This window comes from Micropterus salmoides, unplaced genomic scaffold, assembly GCF_014851395.1.
Source record: "Micropterus salmoides isolate LMB-PRFRI ecotype aquatic unplaced genomic scaffold, ASM1485139v1 Ms_hic_scaffold_2, whole genome shotgun sequence".
NCBI lineage: Eukaryota > Metazoa > Chordata > Actinopteri > Centrarchiformes > Centrarchidae > Micropterus > Micropterus salmoides.
Window position 1 is genome coordinate 28,905,441 of NW_024041150.1, and position 10,643 is coordinate 28,916,083.

The window sequence follows — 10,643 nt, forward strand, 5'->3', positions numbered from 1 at the left end:
GCCATACTCATTGCAACAGGATCTATGATTATATGTCGTTTTGGAGTCGTTACTCCTAATTGATTTCCTGTGACGTCCATGATTGTGATGCTGCAAAGATGGCGCTGTTGTTCTGCACGAAGATAGCACTGTCCGATACAGATTCACCCAAAAAATCGTTCAGTCACACTGTTACACACTCTCGGTCAGATGTAAAAAACTAGCCCTTTCTATATACAACCGTTGCTTTGTTTTTGTAAATAAAATTGTATGTATAAAATTTTTTTAATTATTTTTTTATATAATTTTTCATTCATTTTTATTAATACAGTTTTTTATTAATCAAATAATTTGTTTATTAATCAAATAATTTGTTTTATTAATCAAAAATGTATTCACGTGCACAACTGTTGCGCGCATCACGTGCTTTGCTGGCCTTTATTTACTACTGATGTTGATTAATTTTAGGTGTTCTGTGTCATATCCCACCACAGGGGTCGGGGTCATCACTCTTTAAACCCTCAGGACTTTTGTTTTAAAGGTTCAACAGCCACATATATGTATAGATGAAAAGCCAAGTCAATGATCATGGTAAGATCAGTGTGATCAGAATACTTGCCAACCTCCAGACATAATAGCCCTAATATTGACCAAACCTAAGAGTCTTCCCCCCAGAATCTATGTGTCAAACTAGAGACTGTATTTCTTTTAATCCTAGACAATATATGGAATATTATAGTTCATAATAAGCAACAGCATAGTTTTTCCTTTACCAATGTTTAAGCCACTTATTTAGCGGGGGTATGGGGGTCCTCTCCCTGCAAAATTTTATCATTTAACACTTAATTTTCAACAGACACACCAAACTCAGGCAGCAGGTAACAATTTAAAATATAAAACATACCAGAATTTAATTCAGTAGGTGTATGGCTTTCAAGCATTCTGGATTTATTTTTCTTTCATGATTTAATCTTCCCTCCTCTTTGTGTCTTTGTTTGGAGAAGTTCCTCTTTAAATGTGGCACTCTTTCACCTCAAGGATAAATTAATTTATGCAAAAGTTTTTGCATCTATCCCACATATCAGTGTAATCGGACATCTCCGGAATTTAATCACAATTCATAACTTGGGACTAGATGGGACTGGATGTACACGATAACGTCAGCAGCTCTGTGCAGCTCACTTTCCCAAGTGTCATGATCCTGTCATGCTTTCTCTGTGTGCTGTATTTTGATTCTTGTTTCTATGTTTCTAGGGTTTGGTTTTTGATTCGGAGGTTTTGGTTTTGTATCTGCATCTGTTCAGTTCAGTTTTCTGTGAGTTTTATTTAGTGGTCTGTTAGGTATCTGTAATTTAGTCTGTGTTTTGGTTCCATTTCTTGTGTTCTACTGTTTCACCTTGTTTATTCTTGTGAGGATTGTTGTGTTGTTCTCATTCTGTTTTCTTGTCTTACTACTTAGTCCTGCCTTTTAGTTCTGTGTCTCAGTTCATGTCTTAGTGTTTACTCCTGGTCTGTGTACGTCAGTGCTTATGGTTATTTTGCCCATGTCTGCTCTGTGTTCTGTTCTTAGTTCAGTCTGTTTTCCCTGTTACGTTTGTCATCTATCTGTATTATTAGTTTTTAGTCTGTTCTGTGTTCCAGTATGTTTCTTCTCTTGTGTCAGTTGCCTGTGCCTTGTGTTCAGTGTTCAGTCTGCTTGTTTCAGTTCTGTTCCTGTTTGGATCTGTGCCTGCCTAAGTTCTTGTCTTATTCTGTTTCTATCTAGTGTTGTTTGATGCTCAGTTTCTGTCTGCCTGTCAAGTGTTATGTCTGTTCCCCCAGTAATCTCTTTGCCGGCCTGTCTCTCTGTTTTTCCCTGCTGTCTCTCTGCTTGCCTGCCTGCCTTGTTAGCCCTGATCCCTATCACCTGTGCTGCTCCCGCCCTACTTGTTAGTGCCTTGTGTATGTATGTTTGGTGTTTCTGTTCAGTACCTGTCCGGTCATTGTAGCTTGTTTGTTGCTCTGTCCCATTTCATGTGTAGTTTTGCTTTGTTCTGTGTTCTTCCCTGGCTGTCCTGGATCTGTACCCCGCTGGATTATTTCTGTTGGATAACACTGTTCTTTTGGATTATTCACCTTGATTTCTGCAGACTCAGCCACTCTACTTGTAAGTGTGTTCGCTCTTGGTTTTGCCTTTAATAAATAACACTGAACTGAACCTGTCAGCACCTAGACAGCATGGCTGTGCTTCACATTATACATTTGTATATTGCAAAACTCTGCCAGCTATGTTACCCGATGACAGTCTGCCACTCACTGCGCGATAGCAGGTTCGCTTGATTCCTGTCAAAGCGTCCACCAGTTTGCAGTTTGACCAATGTTTGCGTGAAGGACATGCAGGCCTACATGACCGACCAATGGTGGTATGCGAGAAGGCAGGACCTAAAGAGAAAGGTCAAAGCAATGCAAAAACACACACAATGAATGTGTGTGTGTTTTGTTTGAGTGGTTCTCAAATAGGGGGCTGGGGACTCCCAGGGGTGGTTTCCAGGGGGTTCTCAGCAAAAAAAGAGAATGATATTTCCCTAAGTAACACAACAACTGAATAACTACTTGGGTCATGGGTTTCATACACTTTCTGTAATACAACATCTTAAAGCAAAAATCTTATCAGATGGGAAAACCCTGAGACAAAATCTTATCAGATGGGGGTCCGTGGTCTAATTTGTGTCAGTTTAGGGGTCCTTGACGCATTTTTAGGTCCCAAATAGAGGACATGGACACAAAGAGGACGAATGGTCACCCTAACAACATCCTCAGCTACAGCAGCTCTCACCCACCGTTGTGAAAATTTGTGAAGTCGGTCGTGTTCACCACAACATCTGTAGTCTCATTAGTGATGTCACCAAACACCAGCTGTAGTTTAACCCCGCCTCCTACTGTCATTGTGATGTCATCAAGGTCACTGGTGAGGGACCTGAAGATCCCTAAGTAGAAGAAAACCACAACATGTCTGATATTTAATCATATAATTTAGAATGTCAGTGGAAATGGTGAAATATTGCTATCAAATAAATAAATGACAATGTTTTAAATGGTGCTAATTATTCCCTGCTTTTGTAATAAACAGTTCATAGTAGTCTGAGCAGCTGTCTAGTTTACCTTGGCCTCCCTGGTACATATTTGAGCTGAGGTGTCTGTGAACATCATGGTAGCACTGTAAATAAAAATAAATCACTTTCTTATCTATAAACCATTCATTTATGTGTCTTAACCAGTTACTACAGTTGTCTGAGTGTTGATAGTCACCTGCGCAGAGTCTGGATAGTCTGGTTTAATGACGATCTGCATGGTGGAGAGGGACCCAGAGGATGCAGATAATCCAAACTGGCGAATGTTCTCAGTCAGCACTTGAATGGCTTCACTCAGCGGGAATTTTAAAACAATTCCAGGTCCAATAACTGGAAATGCCACTGAGCTAAAGCGCTGCTGTACACAGAGGTCCAAACACTTCTTCAGCCCATTGGCAAGTGCCTACAAAACAACAAAAATCCCCTGCATTGCACATTGCTTTCATAAATGTAAAAAAAAGTAAAAAAAAGTAAACTGACATAGAGTAGATTTGAGGTTTATAGAGCTTTATAAGACAGTTTTTCTAAGAAATTAATTCATTAATGAGGCACACACTCAAGCAGGGTTTGAACTTCTCTCTTAAGCTTATTGTGCCATTCTTCTCGCAACAAATTATTATTTATGTACACAAATGAATGCCTTTGTGGAGAAACTTTGAAAGTGGACATGCGGAAGAGCTTTGACTACCCTCACCTGGCATGGTCAGACAACATTTTGTATTACATTTATAGTTTCAGTCAAACAATAACTTTTTGACATCTGTCCAAAGAAAACCAGCAGAAATGACTGTATATTTAAATCCTCAATTGCAATCAATATTAGCACATGACTGTTTGCTCTTAACATTGTATTATATATATTTGTTCACAATTACTGTTCCTGGCATTTAAACTCTGTCATGAAGTTCCCCACTACAATGGTTGTATGTCAGTAAGTGGACCTGGAATTTGAACTTATCCTTTGCCCTCAGCCATAGTGTTTTCTCTCCAATATTTTTGAATCCACCAAGTATTTCACTTTACCTGAACACTCTGCCCTCTGACTCCATCCCACGGTGAGCATTCAATGAAGAAGAGCTTGGAGCAGCCCAGAGATGGAGGCCCATCAATCTGCAGAACATCACCAGGGGCAAGAGAACAATTCGCTGCCACAGAGTCAAACTTGGACTGGATCACGTTCCCTGCTCTTTTCAACAGACATTTACCAATTTTCGTAGAAGTCAGCTGCCTGTTTAGCATGGGGACCACCAACACATTCACCTGTGGAAATAATGTAAAATAATATCAACTTGAGTGTTGCATTGCTGCTGGACTAGTTTATGTAAATTAGAACATAAATTGTCAAACCTGCTCTTCCTCTAAACTGCCCAGCTTGATCTCCAGGCTTGTCTTGTTGACCACAACGCTTCCAACAGTGCTGCTGCGACGTCTGGTGATGGACGGTCTGGGTGTGAGGCTTCTCGGGCTTCTGATACTTCGTGTTTTCTGTTCCCTGATCAGGATCTGACAGGAGCTCTCTACCAGCTCCTTGCTTTCTTTGCCCTCTGTTTGGAAGTAACGCTGAGACCCCGGTCCGTCTAGAACCAAAGTGTCTGATGTCAGACTGGCTAGAGCTGAGATTAGGGCCTGCTGGGCCTCCTGGACCAGACAACGGGGGCCAGACACAAGCACACAAGGATATGGGGAATGTGAGGCTTTTAAGGTCACCTTGTTCTGCTTCATGCCAATCAGTGCTAAGAATTTATCAAAACAGTCAACCAGCTCAGGATGTGGTAGGTTCAGTACTTCTTGTGTCCCAACTTGGTTCATCTGGTAGTCGTGCAGAACCTCTTTCAGCTTGTTCACAATTTGACTGTAACCCACAAGTCGTACTTTGGTGACTGTGGTTCCACTGGGTCCTGGTATGAAGCTTACGTCCACTCTGAGCTCCCCACTGTTTTCCTCGTTCTTGGCTCTGATCATGATTTCTTTCACTCTGTCTAGATCTGGAGGTACAGCTGCAGCTCCCTGCAGCTGCACAGTGGCCACACTCAGGTCTCTCTGCACTGCTGCCTCAGCCTCATCCAGAGCATCAGAGGACAAACTGGACAGGACCAGGTCTGACCCCACCTCTAGGGAAACAGGATTTCTGAGCCTCTGCTCAAAGCGAGTTTGGTACTTGGAGATTGCACCACTGAATGTTATGAAGTTTATTAAATCTGTGGGGAGCTTAACTCTCTTTTCCTTCACCTTTTTGCTCAGTTCATCAAGTTTTGTTGCTCCTGACTGCACCTCCTTGTCAGGGCCTTCCAAGATGATCATGGCGTTACCTCTGTGGATTTTGACCTCTGGGCAATGCGCACAAATTTCTTGACTAAACTCTTCTTCTACCAGTTTGAACTGCTTCTCCACAATAGGCAATTCCTTCCAGGTTGACAGGCTCTTTTGTATGAATGCAATCCTTTCCTTCACAGCCTGAACTTCTCCTACAACTACAGCATAACCGTTCTCTGTGTACACTTTGATATCATCAGTCATAAACGAGTCCTGCTGTACAATTTTTAGTTGTTTTGTTTCAGACACATGAGAGCAGAGGTAGCTCTTAGTAAGGCTGATGAAGACCTGATCCACCTGTAACTCCTTCTCTATATCCCCCCTAACCACTGCCTCCATTTTATCAAAATTGAACTCCGCTGTGCAGCCGATAGAAGAGAGTTGCTTCTGAAGGAATTTGGAGGCCTTAGGGCTGTCTCTCAGGTAATAGAGGAGGAAAATATCTATCTTGAACGTCTTCTCAAGGCCTTTTGTGTTTGCTTTTGTGAATTTCTAAAGAAGAAAAGCAATATCAAACAAATTGATGAATTCAAAAAATGTGAGATTTCATAATTTATAAAATCAACTTTTGTGGTGACACAACAGCCAGCACTACAATGCATATAAAATTTTGATTATTTGACTCTGCTCAGAAATCGCCCAAACTGGTTGGGCCAGATCATTTGGCTCTGACATTTGTGTTTTCCATAATCACAAATGCATCATACAGGTTTCTAAAGGGCAAGATTTTCTCACCTGTAACTGACTCGTGGAGGGCTGATCAGGGTTCTGTGGCAAATTGGTTCGGCTCACGGTCAGACGTACTTCTCCAGAAGGGAGGGAGATGGTGTGAAACTTCCTCTGCAAAACCCTTTCCTGGTCTATAAAAAACAACAAAGTTCAAGGTCCCAAAAAAATACATTTAGACTAAAACTGTAAAGTATATTCAACCTATGACCCATTTAAACCCAATGGGATTTCTTACCTGCTTTCTCCTTGAAATAAATTTTATAGATGTTGCCCCCAACCTTTTCAATCGTCCCACAATCACCTCCCCCAGATTCTTTTCTGTGCTTAAAGTAATCCCTGATCTTCTCCATCTCGCGGTCTGTCAGATCTTTTGCTTCGAAGAACAATAGATGTCGGTATTCATCCATTTTCCGTACAATTATGAATTTGCAGGAAAATCTTTATAACTATCTAACTATCTTAAACTTCTTTTAACACTTCTTCTATGCCATCATACCTCTTCAATGAACACTGTGCTCTAGTGATTTTATTTTTCACTTACTGTAAGGTGTGTTTTCTTTTTTCACTTCTCATGATTACATATTTACAAATAGACACACCCAATTACAGATACTCTTACATATGAGTTGGGCATTTCCCTATCAGTCAGGCAGCATACAGACAGTTTGCAGTGTGGCAATGTGGAGCATTTGGACACAGAGTCGTGATACTAAGTTGCTGTTTCTGGAAGAAATGTGGCTGTTCTCCTGATCTACTAGGACAATACAGAGCTTTAATCCTAGCATGGTGTAAGATGTAAAGTCACTAACTGACACAGTACTACACCAATAATTCCATCCACTGTGCGGATGAATACCTGGACATTGTTTTATGCCCAGGAGGGTAGAGAAAATACAAAGGATATTTTTCCCTGTTCTAGATAATATTTTAATTATTTTTTAAATAAAACACTGAAAATGATAAATGCCTTTTCTGTACACTTGCAGCATAAACAACTACATTTGTCTTATGTCTGAAATAATGATATTATTGTTTATTGTTACTATATGCTACTAAAACTACAACTTATGTCACAAATAGATCGTTTTTAAACATCATTAAAAATAAAAATAAACAGGAAGAAAGACAGAGGAGGAGGATGGCACACTGGAGGTCTGCGATGTTACTGTAGTCCTTCTCCACCTTCGATGTGTACAAGCTCCACTTTCTAGACTTTTATACCTTGCTGTACCTGATAATACAGAAAAGAGTATCAGCTTAGTGAAAAGTTTGCAGTACTTGACATTGTTCTCTAATACAGTAATTAGCATTTCCACATAAAATGCAATCATCAGCACCATCTATCTGTATTCCTCATACTGTTTAATATTTTTTTGACTCACTTATAAATGTATTGAGAAAAATGCATAGGAGTGATAAAAATGCAACATACTGAACTGTGTCATTAGCTTTTCTCCTGGCTGGTCTGTGGACACGGTGGTTGTAATCCAGGCCAGCCAGCAAGGTCTGAGCATCGTATGCTCCAAATCTGCAGGTGACCTGAGGGCACAGTAGAAATAAAACCTACAGTATTTTTTACTTCTGGTAAAAATAAATAATGGCATAACAGCTCAAATTCACAGTATTCATACTATATAATAAGTAGCTAATATACCAGAAAAACTTTAGCCAACGTTGTTTATGTACACCAACGTTGATTTACTGTCACAGCCCGGCTCATGGACTGGACAAAAACGTGAGACAAACCGGTAAACTAAATACCAAAGTGATTTGCTTATAAGAAAATAAGCAAAACCTATGAGAATCTGTAAAATCAGTAGTGTAGGGAGTGGATGAGGGAAAATGTGCTGCATGGATGTTGTACTGTACAAACTAAGACAAGAAACCAGACAAACAAACAAAGGAAGCTGTGAGATAAGGAGGTCCAACCCAAGACTACTGTAACTGCTGCTATGGCTTATATGCAGGCCCAGGTGTATCCCATGCCGCTGATTACCCTGCCAGGTCTGCAGCCCTGGAGACAGAAAGCACACCAACAGCAGTATGAACCCTGCAGAGGGGCCATCAAAATATCCTTCTCATAACTACAAACACACAGCTACATTACCATATTTGTAAAATGTCAGAGATATAACAGAATAACATACAGACAATTTCAACAAATATGACAAAAAGTGTTGCCTACCCTGCCTTTAACCCTCTTAGGCATGGAGTGCACCAGAGCTTCACAGGTTGCCACTGGAGTCCTCTCCCACTCCTCCATGACAACATCATGGAGCTGGTAGATGAGATCTTGTGCTGCTCCACCTTCCGTTTGAGGATGCCCCACAGATGCTCAATGAACTGTAGCTCCCCAGTGCCGGCAGCACTCATGCAGCCCCAGACCAAGACACTCCCTCCACATGCTTGACTGTAGGCAAGATACACTTGTCTTTGTACTCCTCACCTGGTTGCTGCCACACATGCTTCACACCATCTGAACCTAATAAATTTATCTTGGTCTCATCAGACCAGAGGACATGGTTCCAGTAATCCATGCAGGTTTTCTTGTGCATCATCTTCAGAGGAGGCTTCCTTCTGGGGTGAAAGCCATGCAGACCAATTTGATGCAGTATGCGATGAATGGTCTGAGCACTGACAGGCTGACCCCCACCCCTTCAGCCTCTGCAGCAACACTGGCAGCACTCATATGTCTATTTCCCAAAGACATCCTCTGGATATGATGCTGAGCACGTGCACTCATCTTATACACCTATACAACCTGTCGCGCCGGGAGAGGGAGTCTATGGAGTAGTATATTTAAGACTCTCCTGCAGCCAGCATCGTTCGCCCATCCTCATCCCAGTTGTTGAAAACAAAGACAAAAGCATGTGCCCTTGCATTGATTACCGGGGGCTCAACGCCATCACCGTGAAAAACAAGTACCCTCTGGCACTCATGGATTTGATCTTCGAGTCCCTCCCTCCAATTCCTCGGTTTCGTCATCGAAAAAGGGCAGCCTCGCCCCGTCCAAGATCCAGGCAGTCGCCGACTGGCCTACCCCCACCTCCGTTAAGCAGCTGCAGCGTTTCCTTGGGTTTGCAAACTTTTATCGCCGTTTCATCCGGAATTACAGCACCTTCTCACTTCCACCTCAGTCCCCTTTGCCTGATCTCCAGAAGCTGCTGAAGCCTTCACATGCCTCAAAACCCTGTTCACCTCCGCCCCTGTCCTCATCAACACCGACCCCTCCCTCCAGTTCGTGGTCGAGGTGGACGCCTCAGTGCCACCCTCTCCCAGCGCTTACTGGAGGACAGCAAGCTCCATCCCAGCGCCTTCTTCTCATGTCGTCTCACCGCCACCGAGAGGAACAACAGCGTGGGGGACCGAGAGCTTCTGGCCATCAAGTTGGTTTTGGAGGAGTGGAGGCACTGGCTGGAGGGAGCAGAACACCCCTTTCTGGTATGGATCGATCACAAGAACTTCTCCTACATGCAAACTGCCAAGAGACTGAACTCCCGCCAGGCTCGGTGGGCCCTGTTCTTCAACCGGTTCAACTTCACCCTCTCCTACCGCCCTGGATCCCGCAACATCAAACCATGTGTTCTCTCCCGGCTCCACTCCACAGACACTGCCTCAGATCCCCCCAACACCATCTTACCACGCTCCTGTCTCATCGCCTCCATGGTCTGGAAGGTGGAGGGTACCGTACGCCGAGCCCAGTCCACTGATCACGGCCCTGGCACCGGCCCCCAGAACCGTCTCTACGTCCCGGGTCCTCCAGTGGGTGCACTCCTCCAAGTTCAGCTGCCACCCTGGGATGGCCCGCAACCGCGCCAAACCCTCCCATCAACCGCCCGCCGGTCTGCTTCGCCCCCTTCCGGTCAAAGGTCGTTGTGAGGGCGCCACTCAGGTGCGTGGCGTACCGCAGTCCCAACCCCTGGAGATCCTACATCCCCTGGATTGAGTACGCACACAACTCCCAGGTCAGCGCTGCCACTGGTATGTCCCTGTTCATGTGCGCCTCGGGTTACCAGCCCCCCCTGTTCCCGTCCCTGGAGGAGGAGGTGGTAGTCCCCTCTGTACAGGCCCACCTGAAAGTCCACCCCATTTTCCACGTCTCCAGAGTCAAGCCTGTCGCCACCAGCACCCTCTCTGTACCAGTGGTAGCGCCTCCCCCGCCACGGATGATAGACGGTCACCCTGGCTACATGGTGCGTCGGCTCCTGGACGTGCGACGAAGAGGTCGGGGCTACCGCTACCTGGTGCACTGGGCCGGTTATGGCCTGGAGGAGCGCTCCTGGATTCCCTCCAGCCAGATCCTAAACAAGACCCTCCTGACGAACTCTTACAGGGCCCATCCAGATAAGCCGAGTGGCCGCTTGGGGACGTCCGTTGAGGGGTCAGCCCGGCTGACGGTGAGTGTCCTGGTTCTTTCTCATTTTATTTCTCCCACTGTTTTGTTTCCCTGTACTCTGTCTGCCTCCCCTGCCTGTGCTCTTCCTCTCTTTCTTCCTCCGCTCCTGAGCCCAG

General features: G+C 44.0%; 1 protein-coding gene across 1 annotated transcript; it reads right to left on the reverse strand.

Moving 5' to 3' along the window:
• Positions 1 to 2,602: 2,602 nt before the first annotated feature.
• LOC119911476 lies at positions 2,603 to 5,881 on the reverse strand. Its single transcript, XM_038730368.1, has 5 exons — positions 4,437 to 5,881; positions 4,113 to 4,349; positions 3,268 to 3,492; positions 3,121 to 3,175; positions 2,603 to 2,945 (listed from the first exon to the last, which is right to left on the reverse strand). Exons 1-5 carry the CDS (start codon positions 5,739 to 5,741, stop codon positions 2,791 to 2,793), a joined length of 1,977 nt encoding a protein of 658 aa, XP_038586296.1. The 5' UTR covers positions 5,742 to 5,881; the 3' UTR covers positions 2,603 to 2,790.
• Positions 5,882 to 10,643: the final 4,762 nt, after the last annotated feature.